General features: G+C 48.0%; 3 protein-coding genes across 4 annotated transcripts; 1 reads left to right on the plus strand and 2 right to left on the minus strand.

The window, feature by feature from the left end:
- Window positions 1-216: 216 nt before the first annotated feature.
- On the minus strand, window positions 217-4,392 carry LOC135383914 (uncharacterized protein K02A2.6-like). The gene has a single exon (XM_064613199.1). It carries the CDS (start codon window positions 4,218-4,220, stop codon window positions 270-272), a length of 3,951 nt encoding a protein of 1,316 aa, XP_064469269.1. The 5' UTR covers window positions 4,221-4,392; the 3' UTR covers window positions 217-269.
- A 242-nt stretch (window positions 4,393-4,634) lies between these two features.
- Window positions 4,635-9,492, plus strand: LOC135384925 (uncharacterized). Its single transcript, XM_064614106.1, has 7 exons — window positions 4,635-5,062; window positions 5,223-5,496; window positions 6,507-6,638; window positions 7,006-7,842; window positions 7,908-8,021; window positions 8,216-8,782; window positions 8,875-9,492. The coding sequence occupies exons 1-7, from the start codon at window positions 4,635-4,637 to the stop codon at window positions 9,490-9,492; spliced, it is 2,970 nt and encodes a 989-aa protein (XP_064470176.1).
- A 2,427-nt stretch (window positions 9,493-11,919) lies between these two features.
- On the minus strand, window positions 11,920-23,017 carry LOC135383916 (sarcoplasmic calcium-binding proteins I, III, and IV-like). 2 transcript variants are annotated; one of them, XM_064613201.1, is made up of 8 exons: window positions 22,541-23,017; window positions 19,738-19,974; window positions 13,561-13,614; window positions 13,353-13,405; window positions 13,127-13,240; window positions 12,659-12,791; window positions 12,497-12,594; window positions 11,920-12,430 (listed from the first exon to the last, which is right to left on the minus strand). In XM_064613201.1, exons 3-8 carry the CDS (start codon window positions 13,607-13,609, stop codon window positions 12,260-12,262), a joined length of 618 nt encoding a protein of 205 aa, XP_064469271.1. In that variant the 5' UTR covers window positions 13,610-13,614; window positions 19,738-19,974; window positions 22,541-23,017; the 3' UTR covers window positions 11,920-12,259. The 2 variants fall into 2 exon arrangements, with proteins under 2 accessions (XP_064469271.1, XP_064469270.1); XM_064613200.1 differs by lacking the exon at window positions 19,738-19,974 and having other exon boundaries at window positions 22,541-23,015.
- Between the last annotated feature and the right edge of the window lie 1,945 nt (window positions 23,018-24,962).

The following is a 24,962-nucleotide window of genomic DNA, read 5'->3' on the forward strand; positions in this document are numbered from 1 at the left end:
GCTACATTGGTTGTTATGTCTTGGCAAGAACGAGCGCAGTAAGTGATGACAAGGTTTAATTAACACAGCAATGACAGTTACATGAGTTCCACTCAACGTGCTACATCTATCAAGGCTTGGTGCACTGACTGTGAGGGGTGCCTCCCGTGCTGCCAAGGTAAGACACGTGATCACCTTGTTGTCTACCCACAACGAGGGATGGCGCCACCATGCCATACTAACGGCAAATGCCAGTACATAACACTCCTTCCCCCTAAAAAAAAAAATCCCTACACAAAGTCCTTCCAACGCTGAGGAGGTGCTCTGACCCTGTCTGGTCTTTCTCGCGTCATCACCTGGTTGTGCTTTGGCAGGATAGATGCTGCTTGCTCTGCCTGGCTGGTATCCGTTGCCTCACTATGATCAGGAACAACAGGCCTTGCTGTGTCCTCTTGGTTGGTGCCCTCGGGTGTCTCCCTCAGTAGTCCCCTGCGCCGCATTTGGTCAACATGGCGTCGCAATACTGCACCATCCTGTGTGCGGGTTCTGTAGGAAACAGGCCCCGTCGCCTCGATCACTGTAGCTGGAATCCAATTTGGGCCTCTTCCGTAGTTACGTACAAACACAAGGTCTTGCGGTTGAAATGAGCGCAGTTTAAGATGGGTCTTTTCGTTGATTTCGTCGTCACTATCCTTTTTTTGCTCAGTTAGGTCCGGGTTCAGCCTGTCAAGCAATGTCCTCAGCCTTCTGTTCATTAACAACTCTGCAGGGCTTCTGCCAGTCGTGGTGCATGGGGTCACGTGTTGCTGCAACAAGAAGCTTGCCAGGCGTTGTCCCCAGTCTCCTTCTATGATGCGCCTTAGGGAGTCCTTTGTCGTACGCACCATACGCTCCGCCTGACCGTTAGATGATGGGTGGAATGGTGCAGACGTTACATGCCGGATCAGTCCCGCCTTCATGAATGTACGGAATTCCTCGGAAGTAAACTGCGCCCCATTGTCAGAGACTATTGTGTCCGGCATCCCATGAGTTGCGAAGAGCTGCCGTAGGGCGTTTATGACACTACGTGTAGTCATGCTTGACACTGGAACTACCTCCAACCACTTAGAGAAAGAGTCCACCACAATGAGGAATGTCTGACCCTGAAAAGGGCCAGCAAAGTCCACATGGAGCCTTGACCATGGTGACCTGGTTGTTTCCCATGCATGTACGGGGGCCCGAGGCGGTGCAGGCCGGGATTCCTGGCATGTCACACACATGTTAACACGTTCTTCTATGTTCCCATCCATCTTTGGCCACCACACGTAGCTTCGAGCAAGGGCTTTCATCCTTACAATGCCGGGGTGGCCTGTGTGTAGGGCATCCAGCACAGCATTCCTACCCTTCTCAGGTATTACTACCCTGTTTCCCCAGAGGATGCACCCTTTATGCACAGTAAGCTCATGCTGCCGCACTTTAAAAGTTTGAAAATCGGGTTCCGTGTCCCCCGATGGCCACCCTTTTAATGCCCAGTTTAGGACTCTTGACAGAATAGGATCCCTAGCTGTCATCTGTGCAATGTCCTCGGCGTGGAGTGGTGGATTAGGCATGCCCTCGAGGAACAACACTTCCAGAGGGGGTGGCACCACGAACTCTGGAACGCCCAACGGCAGGCGACTTAAAGCATCGGCATGCCTAATGTTCCTCCCAGGTTGATGAACGAGGTCGTAGTTGTATGCACTTAAGAGGACAGACCAGCGAAGCATTCTCGGTGACAATATTTGCGGCGTTTGTTTGCCAGGTGCGAACAGACCAAGGAGTGGTTTGTGGTCTGTCACAATTTCAAAGCTCCGACCGTACACATAGTAATGGAACTTTTTTACACTTGCAATTATTGCGAGGGCCTCCTTGTCAATTTGTGCATAGTTCCTCTCTGCAGAAGACAGTGTGCGCGAGTAGAATGCAATGGGAACCTCCTGGTAATTTTCGAGGCGATGGCTGAGCACGGCCCCGATACCGCACGGAGATGCATCACATGTGAGCACCAAGGGCTTGCTCTCGTCGTAGTGGTGAAGAACACTCTCAGATGATATCAGCTGCTTGCATTCCTCAAAAGCTTTTGCGTGCAGAGGTGTCCACTCCCATAACGCCTCCTTGTCCAGAAGTCTGTGCAATGGCTCAGCTACTGTTGCTTTGTTTTTCAGGAAAATGTGATAGAAGTTTAACAGTCCAAGGAAGGCTTGTAGCTCTTGTCTGTTCGTGGGTGCAGGTGCCTCATGAATTGCTTTCACCTTCTCTTTTGATGGATGCACTCCATCCTTGTCAATAACAAATCCCAGGAAGTCCACCTGTGTCACACCAAAACGACATTTGTCACGTTTCAAACGGAGGCCTGCATCTGCGATGCGCTGTAGTACTTCATGGAGACGGCCAGCCAGCTCAACCTTTGAGCCTGCAGCAATTAACACATCATCGAAATAAGGTACAACCCTAGGAATTCCTTTCAGGAGGTCATCCATGAATTTCTGGAATATTCCCGGCGCAACATTGACACCGAACTGCAATCTCTTCACACGAAAGGCTCCGCGGTGGGTGGTGATTGTCTGTGCATCTGCTGCTTCTTCGTCCACCACTAGCTGCTGGTAGGCCTGAGCCAAGTCCAGTTTTGCAAATACGTTTCCTCCTGAGAGGGAAGCCAGAAGGTCTCGAACCACAGGAATTGGATAGGGATGGTGGGACAATGCCTTGTTGATGGTACACTTATAGTCACCGCATATCCTTATCTCACCATTCGGCTTCATGGCCGTAACTATTGGTGTCTCCCACTTGGGGTGGGTAATTGGTTCCAAGATACCCTGCTCAATCAGGCGGTCGATTTCCTCATCAATTTTTGGTTTGAGAGCAAAAGGAACCTGTCGTGATCTCATGCGCACTGGTGTCACGGTCGAGTCCAAGTGTAGTGACACAGGAGGGCCATTGAATTTGCCAAGTTCTTTTCCAAAAACATGGCTGAACTTTGTAAGGACATCTTCAACAGAGAGTTCTTCAACCTGGTGCACCCCTACGAGGCTGATTCCCAATGGTTGAAACCATTCCATGCCGAGGAGGCTTGTACGGTGCCCTTGAGCCACCAGTAGTCGCAGCTTACCGTCGAAAGTACCGTACTGCACATGGACCCTAGAGATTCCCTTGACTTGGACGGAGTTCCCTTGGAAGTCTGTTAGTTGGGACTCGAATGGTTCACACTGCATAGTTCCATCCTTGATGAGCTTGTGGAACGTTTGTTCGGAGACAATGGAGAACTCTGACCCAGAGTCAACTTCCATTTCACATGGCTTGCCTTCGATGAGGACAGACGTACGGTGCTTCTGCGTATGCGTGGAATGCACAGGGCCCAGATGATTTGTATAGTAAACATCGCACGCTGTGTCAGAGTTTAGGGCATTTGTACTCGTACTGCTTTCCTTCCGACCCACTGGCTTGTCAGTTGTTGCGTTGGCCGATGACCGTTGCTTCAAACGACACACGCGTTCAATGTGGCCGATCTTCTTGCAATAATGGCACTGGGCGTCCCGGAATCGACAGAATTCCCGAGCATGAGCTCCTCCGCATCCGTCGCACGGCTTTGTCTTCTTCCCTTGATTTCCCGTTTCTCTGGCTGAGCTTTGGTGCCCGTTTGCTCGCTCCTGTTGCTGTCTGTGCAGGGCATTTATGTCGGCAGTTGCAGCCGCCTCCGCAGTTCTCACTTCGCGAGTGCTTCGAGCCGCCGCCTCCGCTGCCAATGCTTCTTCTTGGGCGACTTTGAAAGTGAGCTTCTTTTTGGCGAATAGCCGGTTCTGAAGGTTCTCGTCCACAAGTCCGCAAACGAGGCGATCGCGCAGCATTTCTTCCAGGTTTGGGAAGTTGCACTTTTGAGCCAGACGACGTAACTCCGCGATGAATAACGCCACTGACTCACCCGCACCTTGGTTCCGCCGGTAAAACGCATTTCGGCACACAATTTCCGATGGCTGTGGCGCAAAATGTTCCTTTAACGTGGCTAGTATCTGGCTGAAGGACTTGGTTTCGGGAGTAGCCGGGGCAAGCAATGACTGTACTAAGTCGAACGTTGCAGCGCCGCAAACACTCAGGAAAACAGCACGTTTCCTCGCTGGGTCGGTAATGCCGTTTGCTTCAAGGTAGAATGTTAATCTGGATTCGTAGGCGTCCCATCTTTCCGGACTCGATGGGTCGAATTCCTCTATATGCCCAAGAGTCGCCATGATATGCGACGAAGTTCCCGCCAAAACACACGGACGCGCAGTTCGGTTGATATCTTCTCACCACCGCTTGCTGAGACGACCTCGACGGTTCTTCAACCACGGGAATCCCATCCTCGTCGCCACATGTTATGTCTTGGCAAGAACGAGCGCAGTAAGTGATGACAAGGTTTAATTAACACAGCAATGACAGTTACATGAGTTCCACTCAACGTGCTACATCTACCAAGGCTTGGTGCACTGACTGTGAGGGGTGCCTCCCGTGCTGCCAAGGTAAGACACGTGATCACCTTGTTGTCTACCCACAACGAGGGATGGCGCCACCATGCCATACTAACGGCAAATGCCAGTACATAACATTGGTGACCCGAACATTCCGAGTATGGACCAGCCTCCGTCTTCCCCCACAGCGCCCGCATGCAACCACCGGGAACCGGAACCGTCCAGCACTACGCCCTTCGTCTCCTTGCCTTCTGTCCTAAGAACCCATTGGTTTGGTTCCTCCAAGTGGAGTGCCAGTTTGCCCTGGCAGGCATCACCAACCAGCTGACTCAGTTCCGCCACGTCGTCAGCGTTCTGCCTCACGACATCGCGTCCCAGATAATCGACGTGCTTTGCGCTCCGCCGGCGAGCAACCCGTACGATGCTGTCAAGAAGGCCATTCTTGACCGTACAACCGCGTCTGAGCGCCAAAGACTGCAGCAGCTGCTTACTGCAGGAGAGTTGGGAGATAGGCGCCCTGGCCAGCTGCTGCGTGACATGCAGAATCTTTTTGGCGAGCGAGCCTTTACGTTCGACCCTGCTCTCCTTAAGGAATTATTCCTACAACGGTTACCCTCAGTCGTGTAAATGATCCTCGCCACGGCTGCCACTCTACCGCTCCAAGATTTAGCAGCGCACGCAGACAAAATTATGGAGGTATCGTCACCTACTCCCGTCGTTTCCGCGATTCCTACCGTGGCCCCGCCTCCTGCCCTTCCCATCAACACCGCCCCTCTTCCGCAGATTCCTGCTCCCAACACTCTTGGGCAATTGCTTGAAGGCTTTGAGCATCTGTCCACTATGGTGGCGTCAGCACTCGCCCCTCGACATCCCCGATCCCGACGTCGAGATCCATCTCGACGTCGTTCACCCAGCCTACGGCGCTCCCCTCAGCGTTCTCGCGAGGCACCTCCAGGAGACTATATACAGGTTATTGTCGCTACCACAGGCGCTATGGCGTTCAAGCGCAGCACTGTATTCTCCCGTGCAGCTGGCAGGGAAACCTTCCCGGAGGCCGGTAACGGCTGCGTCCGCCTCCACTCCCCAAACGGCACAAAACTTCCTGTGGTGTTCCTGGGGATATCCTTTCCCGGAAATTCTGATCTCCCTGGGAGACAGACATTATTCCGACAGATATCCCCCACATCTCCGAGTGGCCACGGTTTGGACTTCCCACAAACATCCGTCGTTTGTCCGCACAGGGAGTGAGATGCCGGGACGTTGCACGGACTTAGTTGCGCATGGGGCTCAGGGCCCTGTATTTTCTAATTATTAGAGAGTTTTAGTACATCGTACGCTATCGCCTTTGCGTACGTAAGAGACAGCGTTGGTGGTTCTGCGCACGCCCATAAGAGAAAGAGCTTCGCGCAGTGCGCAGAACCACCAACGCTATCCCTTACGTACGCAAAAGCGATAGCGCACGGTACACTAAAACTCTCTAATATTGATACTGTTTATTGAGCTGCTGCGTAAGTGGACAGATTCCAACTAGGCGTTTTCTTCTGTCATTTTGTTTCAGCTTCGGCCACTGCATCTTTCTTTCTCAGTTGCTCCTCTTTGTTTGTTTCTAGTATTTCTGTTACGGACAATGGGCATGAATTTTCAAAAAGCAAAAGAGCTCTTAGAACCGTGAACTTAGAAAGGCAGTGGTATACCTTTCCAAAGCGAAAACAGACACTATATATGCCTGCGAGTCAAACTAAAGGGTGAGGTGTTTAATTTCAATGCGAATGCGTATACCGATAACGCTGGACTCAAGAACTGCTTGGCGTATTAACTCACTATAACGATAACGTCTGTGTTTCTTACTGCTTTTGCTTTGAGGCATTTAGCTGGTTCAGCGGAACTCACGACGCGACCATCTTGCCATGTTTCTCTCTCCCCTCTGATAATGCTCCCTGCAACATCCCATCAGGGACCCTATTCGTGCAATTCTTCAAACGACCGTTACGGTACATGCTGCGGATATACAGTTACGGACGTCCATTCACATAGCTCCCAGATATGTCCATCTTATATCCATTTCAGGACATGGACGTTGGGACCTATTTCGAACGTCCACAGGAGATAGTGTTCTGTCTGGGTCCTGACAGCAGCCGACTCTATTTCGTAACGGACAAGGCATCTGGGACCCGTTTTCTTGTAGATACCGGCGCAGAAGTCAGTATCCTACCTGCCGCTGCTGCCGATCGCCGCCGTACAGCCATGTTCCATCTAACCGCTGTGAATAATACCGGCATCCCCGTCTATCGACAACAGTCCCTTACCAGACTTCGCCGATCGTTTCCCTGGCTGTTTTTAGTCGCCGCCGTGGACGGACCTATCTTGGGAGCCGACTTCTTGCGGCATTTTCGTCTCCTGGTTGACGGTAGCCCGCAAGCGCCTAGTCGACTCTTGCACCCAGCTGTCCGTCCAGTCATTCATAGTTACCGACGCCTCGCCCGCCCCCTCTCCCGCAGGCACAACCATCTCCGCCCTGCTCTCCCCATATGCAGAGATATTGAAGCAATTCCCTTCCCTTACACAGCCACCCGACTGGTCGCAGTCTGTGGCCCACGACGTCGTGCATTACATCAACACGACGGGAGCCCCTGTTTTCGCCCGCCCTCGTCGGCTGGCCCCAGAAAAGCTCAAGATCGCACGTAGCGAATTCGATCACATGCTCGCGATGGGCGTCGCGCGGCCTTCCTCCAGCGACTGGTCATCTGCATTGCATATGGTGCCGAAGAAGACAGGGGGCTGGCGCCCATGCGGCGACTACCGCGCCTTGAACCTCGTCATAGTCCCTGACCGGTACCCTCTCCCCCGTCTTCAGGATTTCACCGTCAACCTGCACGGCGCCACCATCTTCAGCAAGATAGACCTCATCAAAGCATACCATCAGATTCCGGTCGCTCCTGAGGATGTCAAGAGAACCGCCATCACCACCCCGTTCGGTTTGTTTGAGTTCCCGCGCATGCCCTTTGGGCTGCGCAATGCGGCTCAGACATTCCAGCAGTTCATTGGCTCGGTCGTTCGCGGACTCCCATTCGTCTTCGCCTACATAGACGACCTACTTGTTGCCAGCCCTTCACCTGAACTGCACGAGCAACACCAGCGCCTGCTCTTCCAGCTTGTCGCAGCCTACAGTATCGTGGTTAACGTGCAAAAGTGCGAATTTGGAGTTTCCGCCACCGAGTTCCTCGGACATCAGGTCACGGCCGAAGGTATAGCTCCACTAGCCACCAAAGTGGACGCAGTTACCAACTATCGCCAGCCTCAATCTCTGCGTCAACTGCACCGTTTCCTCGGCCTTGTTAATTTTTATCGGCGCTTTATCACTCACTGCGCCGAAACCCTTCGCCCTCTAGAAAAGAACTCCTCCGTAGGAATAAGGCGGCTTCGTCGGTGATACCGTGGAACTCTGAAGCTCACGCCGCGTTCCTTCAGATCAAGGAGGACGTGTCACGCTCGACCATGCTCTACCACCCCAAGCACGACGCCCCCACGGCACTCATGATCGATGCATCCGGAATAGCCGTCGGCGGTGTTCTCCAGCAGAGGGTAGACGGCGCTTGGCGACCCGTTGCTTTCTTCTCCAAAGGCCTCAAGCCTCCGGAGAAGTAGTACAGCACCTTCGGCAGAGAACTGCTGGCCGCCTATCTCGCCGTGCGTCACTTTCGTCATTTTCTGGAGGGCTGCCCATTCACGATCCTAACGGATCATAAGCCCCTCACGTACGCGTTCACCTCGGCCAGCACACGTCTCCTCGAGAGATACGTCTCCTATCGTTTCTTGCCGAGTTTTCCACCGACGTGCAGCATGTTAACGGCACCGAGAACGGCTCTGCCGACGCTCTCAGCCGCGTGGAAGCTGTATCCGCCTCGCCACTGTCTCCCGAGACCCTCGCCACCTCCCAAGCCGCTGACCACGAGCTACAGCGCTTGCGTGTGCGGGGCAACTCATCTCTGAAGTTCACGGACATTCCGATTCCTGGATGTGACCTCCTGCTTTGCTGTAACTCCTCGAAAGCGCAGCTGAGGCCTTTTGTTCCAGAAGCGTACCGCCGACCGGTCTTTGCGGCCTTGCACGGCCTGGCGCACCCAGGGATACGCGCCACCAAACGCCTCGTTGCTGAGCGCTATGTTTGGCCATCGATGCACAGAGACATTACAACTTGGATCCGCACATGCATACCGTGCCAACGCTCGAAAATCCACCGCCACCTGTCACCTCACCTCACCACCGTGTCACCTCATGGAAAGTTCGACCTCCCGGACGCACGTTTCGACGTCGTGCACGTTGACATTGTCGGCCCCCTCCCTGTCTGAGCCGGGTGTCGCTTCATCTTAACAGCCGTCGACAGGTACACCAGGTGGCCTGAGGCCACGCCCATCCCTGACACCACCGCCTTCAGCTTTCAGCTCCTTCAGCTTTCTTCGCTACATGCGTCGCACGTTTCGGCGTTCCTAGTCAAGTGACCACAGACCGCGGCCGCCAATTCGACAGCAATCTCTTTTCATCCTTCACGCGGCTCATCGGCACGTCCCGCATACGTACGACGTCTTATCACCCTGCGTCCAACGGCCTTGTCGAGCGGCTGCACCGCACCCTTAAGGCCGCTCTAGCTGCGTTCGAAGACAGAGTTCATTTGACAGACCATCTTCCACTCGCCCTCCTCGGCATTCGTACCTCCCTCAAACCCGACCTCGGATGTAGCTCGGCAGAACTGTTTTACGGACGTACCCTCCATCTGCCTGTAGAATTTTTGTTCCCCAGCTGTCCTGACGCGACCCGTGTCACGGCTCCGGACTTCCTACAACGCCTGCGACGCAGCTTTGACCTCATCCGCCTTGTTCCGCCCCGTACCGCGTCGTCCCGGAATCCTTACGTCTCCCAAGCCCTCGACGACGCTACCCACGTTTTCATCCGTACAGACGCCGTGCGCAAGCCACTCACGCCCTTCTACACCGGTCCCCACCTCGTTCTTGGCCGCGCCGGCACGAACATTCGCGTCAGCGTGCAGCAAGGATGACACAGTAAGCGTCGACCGTGTGAAGCCAGCCTTCATAGAGAACCGGTCCGTCGCCGACCAGCCTGAAGTTTCCTCCTACATGTCACCCAGCAAGACCCCCCCCCCCCCCACACACACACACACACCCCACCCCAGCGAAAACCAAAGACCGTCACCTGGTCAGTCAGCACCAAGCTGCCTCTAGCGGGGGAGGCAATGTAGCGGCCGCAGCGCGCGACCCGCGGATTTTAAAACCCGGCCTCCGTGCCGGTATTCTTCAGTTGGTAGCCAGACTGCTTCAAATAAACATCTTAGTTTCCTGACTCGCTGTCGGCTACAAGAACATCACGTGTAATTTAAGGTGGATCGTTCGTTCAAGTTCGTTTCCTGATGCTTTTCTTTCTCCTCCGAGCACAGCAGCAGATACCCGCACAAGCGACATACGACAGGCGACAGTGTGCGCAGGAAAGATGTCGCGGGAAAGCAAACTTATCTGAACGAGTGTCCGTTTTTAGATTCACAAATTGTGTAGGCGACTATACGAGTTTCTTCTTCTTCTTCTTTTCTTTTTATTCTAAATATACCAGCTCCCGTGGCATAGTGGTTAGGGAGGCCGCTTTCTACGCCGAGACTGGGAGGTGACGCGGGTTCGAATCCCCGCACCGGCTATGCTGTCTGAGGTTTTCCCGGCAGACTTTCCAGACGAATATCGGCACAGGACGCATACTAACCCCTCTGTCCCCATCTCATTCCTGCTGTCCTCTCATAGCCTCTGGCTATGCCTCTTCTCTCTTGCTCATAGCCACAGTTGCTTCGAGGTGCTAACACGGAATTAAAAAATAAAAATATTCTAATAATAGGAAGAACACTGAAGCTTCACTTGGTTTAAGTACAAATCTTTCGTGTAGTAGACTACACACCAAAGCTTGTACCCTAGCGCACCAAGTGAAGCTTCAATGTTTTTCCTGTTGTTATTGCTTGTACTGCTCTCGTCAACCTTAATAATAGACACTGAAAAAAAAAAAAAAAGAAAAGAAGGGTTTCGTTTTTGAGCGCGATAACAGCCACCCTGGGGGCACTGGGGAATGTTAAATGAACAAAATCCTTGCGTTAAACAAAAACAATAATTCTGTTCAACTAAGATTTCTTCATGGCCCCAAGGGTTGCTGTAACCGCGCTCGGGAACGAGACCATATTTTTTCCCGTGTTATTATTAAGGTTGACGTGAGCTGTACCTCTGGATTAGACTTGACATTCTTCCGCATTGAGTATTCTACTCAAATACTTTTCAAAGTTTAGTACGTAGGAGTCTGTACTCAATTACTTTCTTGTCTGATTCCCGGTAACTTTTTAGTAACTTGTGCAAATCTGGTTGAAAGGGCTAAAGTAAAGCGATAACATAAATTTGCAGAGCCTAAACGAACAATTACGACAACAACAGAACGAATAAGCCTGACCAACACCCAAACAATGATCTGAGAGATGGCAGTCAATGAAAAGCCAGCGAGTGCTGCCGGTGACGGGATTCGAAGTCACATCTCTCTGACAAAACCTCTCTAAAACACGCTGAAGCGCTTAAACACAACAGACCTCTACGTCATCATGACGTTGGTAGACAGACTGAAACCGAAACAAATCGGAATGGGAGGGCTGGGTTCCACGAATGGGCACTTCTTCGCTGCCTCCTATTGAAAGAGTAGGACCGAAGGTCGCGTCCCTTTCAGGGACCATCGTAATCCCCTCAAGACCGTGGCTTTCAGGCGCGACGTTGTTCGCCCCCTAGCTTCGAGCATAATTCAACTCTACCAAATTGGTGGCGCTGTCGAACAGTATGACGTCATTTGTTTACAAACAGAGAGAGGCCTATTACGTTACTGCGCTTCGCTCAGAGTCTGTAAAGTTTACTTTCCCGCATGTGAAGTATGCTTGCGGGGAAGTACCATTTACAGGCCACGAAGGTTCCTCGTTCCACGCCGATTCATGCGGAGTGAGATTCTAAAATGATTTAGTAACATACGCGGATTATGTTCCTGACAAACTAAACGGTAGGTTGCACGCTTATAGGGTTGTGGGTTCAAAGCGCACAGGACTCAAACGGAGTCATCCCCGGGGCCCGTAATTTCTCTCGCTGTCCCTGCGAAGGACGATGTGCTGTGTGTAGGTGGTCAGAATTAATCCATAGACCGACCACTGTATCTAGGAGAAAACGTTATTATTAGCACGCTCGTATTGGGTGATTCCTGAAGAAAAAAGAAGAAAGACACATACGAGAAAAAGAAAAAATGTCTTGTTAGGCGACCTCACATAAATTGTGAGGCGATATGACGTTATGTATGTGTATGTCCTATTATATTATATATTGTAGACCAAATTAAAATGTGTGCGATACGTCGCTGTGGAAGCACATGACAACTATCCAGTATGGAGAATGATTAAAGTGCGAGAAAATGTAATAATTGTCTTTATTTCATATTTAACGCGTCACATCACTCGACAGAAAAACTGAAAAATACGTACATAAAAAAACGAAAAACAAAACAAAAGTGCGGTACATAGCAGACACGCTTTTGTGTCGCTTCGAACGATTAGAGAATAAGGTATAAAAATAGAAAATGAATCGGCATTCTAGCTGCGCCGAACGTCATCCCTTCCGTATACTAATCACGATCGAACGTCGCTTCCTGTCTTCGAATTATTGTCGTTGGTGTTATGGCAGTTGTAGGAGGAAAGTTAGCGTGAATGCTGTTTTAGGTACTAGAAAGCCCTCGTACAGATAAAAGTTTACAGGTCAAACTGGCTTCTTTTTATTTTTACTCTCGAGTTCTTCCATAGGTGTTGAGTCGAATGGCCCGCAGATGTATTTTCCTTTACAGTCAGCCTCTTGCGAAACCCAGTAGTCATACACGAGGGCTCGGAAACGATCCGAAGACATGGCATTTCCATTGGCGACGTCCTCTTCCTGTTCAAAAAGAAATCAGTATGGGCACTGTCGCATACACGTTCATTGGCGAGCGAAGTTACGTACGTTCAGCATCGACTTGAAGCGCTCCTCAGCTCCTGTCATATCCATGTTGTGGCTCTTGAGATACTTCTTGTAGTCCTTCACGCAGAACAACCCGTCCTCTGCAAGGAGAAGGACCGAGAACTGTACAGTTGTTATTCCGTGCGCCGTCTTCGTGAAACGCACTGTTGGAGTCCACGATTTGGAAGAAGAGGTGGAGGTATTTCTGTAGAAAGTCTGGCAACTCTTGAAAGGTTTTGGTCTTCTTGCCCAGGTTTGTGAAGAACTTGAGCCACTCGTCGAATTCTACGATGCAATCCTATAGGTGTGCAGTGTGAAGGCAGTTCAGAAAGAGCTCGAAGAAGTGTATAGAAAAGGGAGAAACGTCAAAGTGCAGCTCCTGTCAACCTTAATAATAACATTGAAAAAAATGTTGTTTCGTTCTCAAGCAGCAACCCTTTACAGCAACCCTTGGGGCAATGGAGAAATCTTAACTGAACAAAATTATTCTGCTAGTTCAATGCAAGGATTTTGTTCTCTTAACATTCCCCTAATGCCCCAAGGGTGGCTGTTATCGCGCTGGGAAATGAGATCGAATTTTTTTTTTTCAGTGTTGTTATTAAGGTTAACCTGAGCTGTACCACCTCAACGGACCTTATTGAAGTCTGCATGTTCCGTGAGTTCGTTCCACCACCTTTCCAGGATCGATTTCCAACGCTCGTACACATCCTTTTCCAGTTTCCCGCGCCTCTGAAGCTTGGTGTAGTTCTGGAAGCATATATGTATATATATATGTAGTTATTGCCAACTTGTATTGGGTAATTTTTCCTCAACTCATTTTTGAGTGTGAGATATATGTGTCAGTTCCTCCGGTACGCACCTCCGCGATTATATTGAAGTCGTCCCACGTGAGTATTCCATCCCTGTTAAAATCTGAAAATCATAGTGATCTTAGCCAAGTGTGCTACGCAGGATTTAACTTTTTAGGACGAAGTATAGCCGTGGGAAGTGCACGGTTGTGAGGTTCTGCGGTTAACGAGTAAAATGTGCAATTCAATTCAGGATGACAATTCAAAACTTCGACCTACCCCAAAAGTTGTGGAATGTGTAAAGATGTCTATGCCTGAAGGCCGACATTTTACCTGAAACAATAAACACAAAAAGTAAGCAACAAGAAAAACACATTGCCTGTAAAGTCAATCAGCCTGCCAGAGCATTTCGGCAAGTCTGGTCTGGTTTGGTAACACATACTTCACATATCAGTGATGATAACGTGTATTTCATATCACAGTTCATTGTAATTTACATAACTTTATCGTACGTTAACACGGTTATAAATAGGGTTTCGCGTTTCGGCATTTATTCCTAGGGAGATTCGGCGGCTGTTTTTCGGCATTTATACGTTTCGTCAAATCCGGATATTTTCGGCATTTTAAAACATTTGTGCCAAAAACAGACGTCGAAAAATCGGCAGCTATAATGCATGTAAGGAGGGCAGCTTAGTATACTAAGGCATTGAGAACGCGTTACTCTTCAACCACTACTCTCCGTGCGCTCCTTAGCCTCGTTCCCAGCGACGACACAACAGGGGTGGACTGCCAAAATCGCTCTTGCCGTTCGCATAAATACTCGTGGCCGCCGTCTTTAATGAGTATGACTGACGATAACGTAACACTCCATATAACTAGTCATCCGATAAACGTCTGAGTAGCGTATCAATGTTCGAAAGATCAAGGAAAAAGAGGATTGCTTGCTTGCTTCCGCGTGCGGTATGCACAGTTGTTCACTTGAGGAGTGCTGGCCGATGCGATATCTGTTCTGCACCGGTTCCCGAGCGGGAAAAATGAACCGGTACGAAATGAACACGAACGAACACGAAAATGAGCGAAAACACACACGGGAAAATGAAGGAACGCGGAAAACGGCAGTCCACACGTACACAGTTCCTGTGACTACCACCGGGTGGCAGTGGCGGCGCCCATTCCTTGATTCGCGTTTTCGTGTTGTACACAAAAACGCGAATCAAGGAATGGGCTCCTTCACCCACTGACAAAAGTGTTACAGGAGAGGGTTCTTCTTTGAACTAGGCCAGAAAGCGTGGTGTAGGAAGAACAAAAGTGTGATGGCCGGGCGCAAAAAAAAAAAAAAAAAAAAAAAGTGCAATCGGTACCAGCATTTTCTTCATGTAGCATAAATATGCCGAATTTCCAGAAAGACATTCAGCGGGTGCTTTTCGTCATTTTTCGGCAAATGGCCGGAAACGCGGAACACTGATAAATAAGTCGTTCTATAACTTTTGGTAATAATTTGAGATAACCATACTATAGTTTCACGTAGAATGTAGAACCTCTTCATATAGAACGTAATTTCATTCATGCATGCATGAGTAAAGAAAGATTATCAAAAAAGGGACTCCAACACTTCGTCCCAGAGTTATGCTAGAAAATGCAAAAAACTATTATTGGCATCAATGTGACCTTGCATTCGAGGAAGGGGTCACGTACTTAGGGCTATCAATGGCAATAGCCCTTCTGACGTCAGAGCTTGACGCATATAGTACTACGGCGTGCAGTACAATGCGTGCACCAGGAATGAAGTATATATATAAGGTGTCACAAACCCTTTAAGTTGAACGGATAGGCTAGTACATTTTTTGGAAACAGAAACGATATAAAATCCCCTAGAATGGCAGCCACGTTTTGCAAGCGCGAGGGACAGGTTTAAATGTTTTGCAGCAGACGAAAATAATCTGGTAGAAGCGTTTTGCGGACGACACCTCCGCATGGCTCTATTTCGCACCTTTTACAAGCGTGCTTGCCCATCTGCGCTTCATCACAAGCCAACATCAATACATGCCCTTGGCCAAATAACACATAGAGAAAGCACGAAAACAGAGAAGGCCACACCGTCACAGACTACACGTGGGTGCGGGCGCATAGGTTTGGAATATCGCGTCACAACCTTATTTTGCCGATGTCCGGAATATATTGATAAGAAGACGCACAGAAAAGAAAATGAAGGGGCCCTTCTTCTTCATGATGATTTAGAGCGTGGATTTTCATGCAAATGCACGTTTTTTCCTCGATACGGTTTCGTATCTGAGCGATGACAAAATACTTTTGGTCTTGGTTTGGGCTCGATCAGAAAGGTTCTATATGGTGCATATAAATGCATGCATTGTGCATATTTTGCATTATTTTCAGGTGCGAGAGCTTACTGCTTCTTTTTTTTTCTGGCTTCGGGTCCTCTTTCGCGGAACTTTTTGGTCAGAATCGAATATTTTCGATGTTTCGGTGTGCATGACGTGCTGTATTCAGCCCATACCCTGGCTGACCCACCCTCCACTGTGTGCATGGCCGATGGGCGGTACTTCACCTTCACCACTTTACCATTACGAAGACGGGCGGCGTTCACATTTTATTCGACACACATTTTATTCTTTGTTGTGTGCTGGAGAACGAAGGCAGCTCCATTTTACCATGTGATCCCTAATAAAATGCCAATTTTTTGTCAAATGGGCATTCGATGCATTGCTTTCGTACCAAGAACAATGAAAAAAATTGCATATATTAACTGCATATTTCGAAGATTTTCAATGCATAGTTGCATGCATGTTTCGACAGATTTTAGTGCAGGTTTATCCACGCTCTAGTGAACATCGGTAGTCCTGAGCTAGAAAAGAACGCGAGGGCGGGTCCTGCTGGTTTGATTCTTGTTGCAAATATTTATTCACAATGACCACAAACGGCTTCGATTTGATGAGACTAAAACGCCAAAGTCTAACCCGAGACCTTTAAACTGAAAAGGAGCGCAATTGAAGCAATGAGGGGCGCTCAGGATTCAGGATTCAATATTTTTGTATTAAAACTCATTTATATTCCAGATTTTAAGGTAGGACTGCTTCGCCTAGCCTGTGATGCAGTCACCAAATAAACACAACATAATAAAGCAAGTACTGTGCGGGGCATATCCTGAGGGCTTAATAATCTCGACACTACTACTTCAACAGATAAGACAAACAATTGTAATGAAAAACAGGGGCTAGCACTAAGTACGATGATCCATAATCCACGCAAAAAATATGTACTTTGGGTTTAAGTACATAATACACACACACACAAAAAAGAAAAAGAAACAAACGAAGTACATTAAGTACTCGAAGTAAGTACTTAGTACCCTAAGTAATTGCCCAAGTAAGTACCCAAGTATATATAATACACAACAAAATATATAAATAAATAAAGAAGAATGAAAGAATACATAAAAAATAGCTGCACACTAGAATACAGTACACACTGTTATTGAACGAGTGCAGCGCTATAGCTCAGACAGAAGTAGCTCTTTCAAACGCTTTCGAAATGCAAAAGTATGATTTACTTTTCTGAAGACAATTCCAAATTTCTGGACCAATGTGGCTTAGCTCATGTAGTCCGAAGTTGATACGCGGCGAAGAAAACATGAAGTAGTAGAAAAACGTGACAAATGAACGATGTATAAGCAAGGAAACTTTATATTTCAAAAGCGTGAAAATGTCCATTACCGACAGCAAAGAAAACGTGAAAGTAATTGATTCGATCGACGGAATCTTTAGTATGCCCCGCAAAGCTCTTTTTTGTACAATGGACCATTTCCGACAATGCGTATGCGCATGCCCAGCCCTTGAGTCCGCCATTTTTGAGCGGAAAACATCGCCATGAACCCACCTGCGGGCGACTGTCATGTTCATTGTCGGGAGATAATCGGTTTCAAGGTTACGCGGACGTTTGAGGTCTGGTAATGAGTACAATGCGCTTTCACTCTTTCCCCATTCTTCTTCCAATCTTCTCTTGCTACTTTCCCACGCAACGTACGTGCCAGTTCATAAAGCGTCACCATTATAGGGGGGAAAGACACGACGTTCGACATTCCGCCGCCAGGGGCGACGCGAATATGCGACAGGTCGATACGTTAGCCCATACACCTGTAATGGATGTGATTGAATGAACACATGGTAAATTTGTAGCAGGGTATGTATCGAGAGGAAATGCCGAGTCCTGGATAGTGCATATAAACTTTGCAGCATCTCCCTTCTAACATCAGCAACGTGTTTGTGCCCGATTAGATGTTCATGGAGCGTAATTCCTAGCAATTTTATTGAATCAACTCTTCGAAGTACGTAAGATGAAAATTAAACAACTAATTTATCAGTGCTCTGTTTTATGCCGCCCCTTTTCCCTTTTCTTTATTCACAGAAATATGGTTAAATACGTCCCGATAAACTTCCATCCACTGCGATCAAATCTGACAAGCACGACGGCGAAGAGTTGAACACAAAGAAAAAAAGATGTTTCACGTTTTCATAGTGCCAACTTTGAATCGTAACACGCTGATCGCTAAGCAAACGGGGTGTGATTAGACTGTTGCACTTTGGCATTATCATGGCATTATCAATGGTCTTTATTGTCTTTAGGCGACTGTATTTGACATTAAGCGGAACAATGCATGTGCGCCTGCACTAACCGTTTTGCTACGGGATCGATCAGAGGAATTAAGTACACTTGAAAGTAGATCAGTGATGGGCGCGAAGTACCTCAAAATTGTATTTAAAAGTGCTAAGTTCCTGGCGTCACTAGCACTTTATGTACAGTACAAAATACCATTCTGTAAATGTACTTAATGTAAAGCACACATCGCAAAGTTAATTCGAAGTACCCGCCAAGTACATTACAAATTTGTTCCCGTTTCACTGCTTGCCGGTGACCAAAAGAGAGATAATTATATGTTTTGATAGACATTTACTGAAATTTATAGCAAACATTTTTGGCATGTGCTACGCTTCTTCCAAGCACTCCTTGCTGCCTTCTGACGCATGACATACATAAAGGTTTTTTCTCATTATGATTATCAATTATAGATAAAGCAAAATGAAAAACTTTTCTTTCCGTTCTTTTTTTCTGATATGTAAAACTATAAAACAAAATCATGTGCGCCTTCTAACCTCTCGTTTTTTCTTCTTCTTTTCATGCAATAATTACAAGCCAATTGGGCATTGTGAAAAGGAATCATTGATGTGTAACAACTGATAATGGAAGGTACAGTCTAGTCGAGTCATATTGGTACTTGATTGCAAAGTACTGGGAAAAGGTACAGTAGGAAAGCCCACAATGTGAAATGTACCTACAGCAAAGTACAAGTACCCAAAAATGTGTTGAAAAGTAGTACTTGGTTCTTCAAGCTAGTACTCCACATCACTGAAGCATGCAGATGGGTGACTGTCAGCCCCATATGTTCTGCTGGCAACTGGTACAACCATCCAGCATTCAGCGTGACAGTAACGTTCGGCTCGTCTCTCATTCCGGTTCTCTCCTCTGAGCAGTTGACGGCACTTAATCTTTACAGTCATCTTTTCCACTGGGCCCCTCTTTGAATTTTGTAAATAGAAGCGCGTGAAGTAAGTCTACCCTGTTGATCTTCGCCTCGAACCAGGAGTTCACCCTCTTTGTGTACCTATGTCTGGTCTAAAATAACTCCTGTTCGTTCTCAAGATTTCTTTCTCTCCCCCAGGGCATGCAAAAAAGATAAAAGTGAAGGTTCCAGACGTTGCCTTACGCTATTGTTCTTTCTGGCAAAGACTACATCTTTTCCCCGACGTGCGCGCGGATCACGGATATGTCCAGAGAGCCCCACTCAAGGACATTCCCAGGATTTTTTATTTCAGGGGCGGGGGTGGGGTCTCGTATATGGCGTGTAGGGTATTACGCCCACATCTGCTGCATTTGTGGCGTTTTTGGCCTTTCTGGCCGATATATTTGTGTGTGGGGGGGGGGAGGGGGGTGCTGGGAAAATTCCTGGCCCCACCAAAGGTCCAACCAACACCCGCACACATGAATAGGCACATAATCTGAAACTTGCAGGTAGTTACCGAGCTAAACTTTCACCACTTTTGTTGCCTCGTGCTAAGAGCGCATGGTCGCTCATCGTCAAGACGCGACGTAATAAACGGTTGCACAAGGAAGTGTAAACTTCTACCGAAATACCAGAAAACGCTCAGTCTAGGGTCGACGTTTATGCGGCACAACATCCGTCTTTTTGCCACACGCCTTTCTACGTCTAGTTCTTTAATTACCTTCACATGCAACCCTACTTTGATGGCTCGTAAAAACGTGCGCGCTTGAAAAGGCGTAGCAAAATTAGAAGAGTTGTGACACTTCGATACTGGCGGGTTATTGCATCGTAAACGCATCGAACTGCGCATCAGGGTGCTGAGGGCGAACCTTTGAACACACCTCCACGTCTAGCTCTGTGACGTCAGATGATGGAGACCCCGCGGGCCAGTCCCTTTAGCTCTCGTAAACACGTGACCTGTACCGCAGCTGCCTCACTGGTGGAGATGCTCGCCCCGTGATGTCACATCATTTTTCTGGCATAATGTGGGAGCCAATGGCATGTACCAGAGTGATTATACCAAACTGTGACATCGTGCTTGCACGACATATGGCCCTCGGTATCACGCAACGCGCTTCCTGAAAAAAAGAAAAAGAAAAAAAGAAACAAGAAAAGAAAGGAAAGAAAAAAAAATCCTCAGAAATGTTGATTTTTTTACACCCAACAACTACACACCCCTATCCCTACATGTCCAGAAACACAGCAAGGAAAGTGAAACAGCAAAGATGGAGTTATCAAGTACGTTGGTGGCTGGAGAAAGATCCCTTCCTTGTTTCATGCATGTGCAATAAGAACTTCAACTGAATTAGGGGTCACAACTAAGAACCTTGTACAAAACTACTATATTTTTATCGCGCAGAGACTATTGCGGAGTATACTACAAATAAGGATGTGTTGTAATTCCTTTTTTGGGAGTACACACTTGCCACATATATGTATCACTCCCTTTGGAGTGTACCTAAGGAGTCTCCTCACTCCCTTCATAGCTATGAAAGGAGTGAGGAGACTCATTAACGAAGGTAATGGAGAGTAATTGTACACTCCAAAGGCATTAATATGCGTACGTGGCGAGGGTGTACACACAAAACTTTTTTACACCCTTTCCAGTGTAAAAATGGTGTTTGATAACTCACACCCATTTCGGTGTAATGTCTGTAGGGTGTAAGCAGTTACACCCCTTAGAAAGCTGTACCTCTGTATTTGCTTTTGAAAATTTATTACAGCATTTTAAAGATTGAGACCGTGACTTGAATGTAGGCCGCACCATACACCGGTAGTGACGTCATTTTTCTGTCAAATGGTCATTTTGCTAAATATATTCACGGGAACGTGCTCTAACTTTTGTACCTGCCTTGACGCGTTTCATGCTGCGCATGGGAATGAAACTTTAACTTCGCTTCCATTGAATTACCGTAGTTTTGCACTCACTGTTCGTGACGTCACGGTGAGTAGGAAACCGAAATGGGATATGGTTCGGGTGTTCGATTTAATTCAATTCCTCGAAAACTATTTCATTTTCAGATGTGTCCTTGCACATACAGTATGTACGCCGGGAGGAGAACGTTATTCAGGCGGAATCTGAATACCCGCTGGGGTCCCTACTGTCCCTTTTTAATCTGCTTTTGCTTTGCCATTCTGATGTGATTCGAAGGCCGCATTAGATTGAAAGAGTTTCATCAATTTTTTTCCTGCATGGTTGTGTACATATTAAGTGCAGTCCATTACTGCCATGCCCATGTTCACCTCTGAGACCCTAAATAAAATATCCACAGTTACTGGTCTTGGTAGTTGGCCTGTGTAAGAAGTCGGCTGGCATCATTTGCAGCATATCATTTAATTATGTGCAGTTCTAAGTAATGTGCATGATGTTCAGTGCCACACTTAAAAACACTGGAGTGCATGGACTATCCTCACAGCACAGAACGAACAGAAGCTAAGGTGCATAAGTCCCATCGCTGCTAAAATTACAGAAATGCTGTGTGCAGCTGACCCGCCTTTTACACCCTATGGGCCTGATGACCTTCTCACGAAGGGGTGTAAAAAGCAGACAGAAGGGCGTAAACAGCAGCATACACCCCCTTTACACTCAAATGGGTGTTAGACAGTTAAGTGCGGGGTGTAAATTGTGCAATACGCCCTTTTAACACCTAAAGAGGCGTGAAATTTTTTAGTGTGTACTCCCCAAAAAAGGAGTTACAATACACCATTTTTTAAAGAATGTATGCTTGCTGTCGACGCAAGATTAGACCCACAATGACCCACAGTCCCAAAATCTCCCGACCCTACATCGCTGCCAATGATGAACACGGCGCCGAGGAGAAGAGAAGTCTATGTATACCTTAGGCTTTTGCTTCATTGTGTTTGCTAAAGTGTGCCCTGAGTATACGAAGGGTTAGGGACATTGACGCATTCTCTAGTAGTCACAGTCCTTTGGAGTCGTGAAGACAACTCCAATTCAGGCTCTGCAGAGTATAGAAGCTAGGAAACCGCAAGTGTAAAGCAGGAACAGAAGGGAACACTGCAATTTATCGTCCGTAATATTCTTAGCTGCAGAGGAGTGTTTGACGTCCAGCAGTTTCTACGCATACACAACACATGTTATGTAAGTTACAAAACGACGGGACGAACCTGCGCGAGACCCCCAGTTTGCGTGAGCTGCGCCAGGGAGAGAGATACATGATGACGATGATAGGGGGATGACTTCCGCGCCAATAATATGTGCAAGTACATTATTTGAGAATAAACTTCGGTGCGCGAATATATACGCGAGCATCGGCTTTTGAAATTTTTGTGAGAATTTCAGAAATTTCGCGCAAAAAAAGAAAAAAAGGAAAAGAAGCCTGTACTGTGTTTTAAGTCGAATATACGTGTCTATTTTCATTTGGATATTCCTCCGTCTGAGATTGGCACTCCTCGGACCTCTGTCATAGTGCACTTTCCTCTACCTTTCAAATTCCATAAAGGCTCTCAATGTGGCCAACTTCTTTTCAACATTTAAAATTTTTAGAAGTCTGCTATCATTCGCTGGGCATCGAAGCAACTGTAAGTAACTCTTCAGACAGCTGATAGAAACGTTAAACGTACGTTAAATCGTGCGTTTAAATCTGCGCCAATTACCATTAGTTACCCATAGAAATTACTTACGATGTGTAGATTCCAGACGAGGAAAGCGGCGGCTTGCGAGCGATGCGGCGGTACTTGTTCTGAACAACGACTGGGGTCCAAGAGAGGGAGAAAACTCCCGCTTATTTCGGGAGGTTTATTTTGGTTTCGCGGTTGCACGGAATCTTGCTCGGGCAAGAAGGACATCGCGAATTCACGCTGTCGCTGCATTGTGAATCACGCTTCGCTGCAAGGTTGGGATGCGACGTCAAGCTAGTTGTAAGGGGTAACATTCGCTCGAGCAAACATGGGCTTACTGTAAAGGGCTGCAAAATCCACGAGGAGCTTGCGAGGACTGAGCAGCATGGACGTTGGAAAGTGAGGGCAAGGTGGGCGGCGGCCCCCCTTGAGCTCACGCCTGTCTCTGCCTCGCCCCCATCCACATCTTCATAATACCCTTCAGGCTCTCAAGTCGCCTGTACCGATCGCAATTATCTTTCCAAAAAACGGGGCCACAGAATCCGGCTCGATATGGTTGGCTGGATGATGGGGTGTTAGTGAGCGATCTACCTGCCGGGTATGACTTCACCAGACTTTCTTTTCATCTGTGGTGGAGCTATCTGACGGCTATTGAAAACGCAAGGCGCCTATACGAACGGCCAGGAACATGGAACGATGTCTTCACCTGAGCTTTGGTGCGAAAGGCATAACCTGCAAGAAATATTATATGTATGAAATGTAGTTTCTTGCACTTTTGTACCAATCCCTATACGTGCTACGTGGTCTTCTAGGGCCATGCATAGGATCCAGCAGGGCGTCTGGTATTCTCTTGTAGTATTTACAGATTCGCTTGCATGGGTTCTACTTATTTGCATTTAAACATATTCATGAATACTGTCACAGCCACTCTTGTGCAAAACACCATCTAAACCCATGTCTGAGCAGGGGCGGATCCAGGCCCTGGCTTGGGGGGGGGGGGGGGGGCGGTTTCTTTATTGCGCGTATTGGGGAAGGGTAGAGAGGGAAATCTAACATATAAACTGACGTTTTTTGGGGGATGCCCCCCCCCCCCCCCCGGATCCGCCACTGTGTCTGAGTAATCTGCTTGTGTAAGTTGGCTCTGTTGTTCTGGGCTCAGCGCTGGTATGTGTGTCTCCTGCGAAGTCCCGTGCTTTCGCGCTGTTTTTCTCGTCCTAAATTTTTCTGGATCACATGGGAAAATAGTGCATGTGGAAGCTGTTTTCCATATTTCGACCCCGCAGGGGGCATCAGCTTACGCTGATGTTTGGTGAATGGCGCCACCACGGACCCTAGCCCCCAGTCCCAAGGTGTTACCTACCGTGCCGAGGGGATGAAAGGTGAAGGGATAGAAACCTTGAACGGTGGCGGTCGGGGCCTTGGTCAAGCTCCGGCCGACGGGTTTCCTTAAAACTCCGGGACCTTCCCACATGTATAGGCATGAAGTGTGGGTGACATTGTGGAATGCCTAGTAATCAAACCTGCATGGTAAAATATTTCTCTTCATCTACGATCGGGGGCGGGAAACGTCCCCGGACCGAAGCCTTAAAACTGAATGAACAGTTCTTTTTGTCAAAATACATTGTCCTGTCTTCCGACTCTTCAGAGGAAGGAAAAAATGTGCCACTTGGAAAAATGTCTCCCTTCTTTATTGAGAAGGCGGTGTCTTCACTATCAAAACACATAAGCGAAATCAAGAAGCTACGATCTGGTGACATTCTCATCAAATGTACATCAGAAAAAGACTGTCAAAGGATCCTGACCACCAGGGAGATGCTTGGGGTCCCGATATCTGCATCCTTGCATAAAACTCTGAACACATGCCGTGGGGTGGTAGCTGTCACTGAATTAATTGACGTCCCGGTGGAAGAGATTCTTGCTAACCTAAAGGAACAGGTAGTAATTGATGTCAGGAAACTTAAGATACGGAAAAATAATGAATATATTACCACCAGAAACGTAGTCCTTACCTTTGATCGTCCTTCGCTGCCCGATAAACTAAAAGTTGGGTACCTGTCTGCAGAGGTCCGTCCATATATTCCGAACCCTCTTCGTTGTTTCAAATGCAACCGCTTCGGGCATGCCGCTGATGCTTGCCGTGGGACGCCGTGCTGTGCTCGTTGTGGTCAGCAGGGCCACGACACGAAAGAGTGTAGAGGGCCTGATTGCTGTGTAAACTGCTCCAGTGATCACCCCTCTTACTCCAGGTCTTGCGCTAAGTGGAAATTGGAAAAGGAGATTTTGCGTATCAAGGTTACAGAAAATATCAGCTATCCTGAAGCAAGGAGAAAGGTATCCCCATTCTTCAATCAAAAATCCTTTTCCGCTGTACTTCAAGAGAAACCAAAGATGGTAACAGTACACACACAGACAGACACTCCACCTAGAGCACAACAAACAACAAGTGAAGACGGGGTGAAAACCAAGCCCCATGATGAAAACACGG

The sequence above is a fragment of the Ornithodoros turicata genome, chromosome 2, assembly GCF_037126465.1.
Source record: "Ornithodoros turicata isolate Travis chromosome 2, ASM3712646v1, whole genome shotgun sequence".
Taxonomy (NCBI): domain Eukaryota; kingdom Metazoa; phylum Arthropoda; class Arachnida; order Ixodida; family Argasidae; genus Ornithodoros; species Ornithodoros turicata.

What these genes read in the sequence shown, in the direction of transcription:
- LOC135383914 (XM_064613199.1), bottom strand. Translation starts at nt 4,220, where the DNA reads ATGGCGACTCTTGGGCATATAGAGGAATTCGACCCATCGAGTCCGGAA.
- LOC135384925 (XM_064614106.1), top strand. Translation starts at nt 4,635, where the DNA reads ATGCAACCACCGGGAACCGGAACCGTCCAGCACTACGCCCTTCGTCTC. An exon ending in GGAAACCTTCCCGGAGGCCG is followed by an intron (nt 5,497 to 6,506) that starts GTAACGGCTGCG and finishes TATCCATTTCAG; the next exon opens with GACATGGACGTTGGGACCTA. An exon ending in GCGGTGTTCTCCAGCAGAGG is followed by an intron (nt 8,022 to 8,215) that starts GTAGACGGCGCT and finishes CACCTCGGCCAG; the next exon opens with CACACGTCTCCTCGAGAGAT.
- LOC135383916 (XM_064613201.1), bottom strand. Translation starts at nt 13,609, where the DNA reads ATGTCGGCCTTCAGGCATAGACATCTTTACACATTCCACAACTTTTGG. An exon ending in ACTTCAATATAATCGCGGAG is followed by an intron (nt 13,241 to 13,352) that starts GTGCGTACCGGA and finishes ATATGCTTCCAG; the next exon opens with AACTACACCAAGCTTCAGAG. An exon ending in AACATGCAGACTTCAATAAG is followed by an intron (nt 12,792 to 13,126) that starts GTCCGTTGAGGT and finishes GCACACCTATAG; the next exon opens with GATTGCATCGTAGAATTCGA.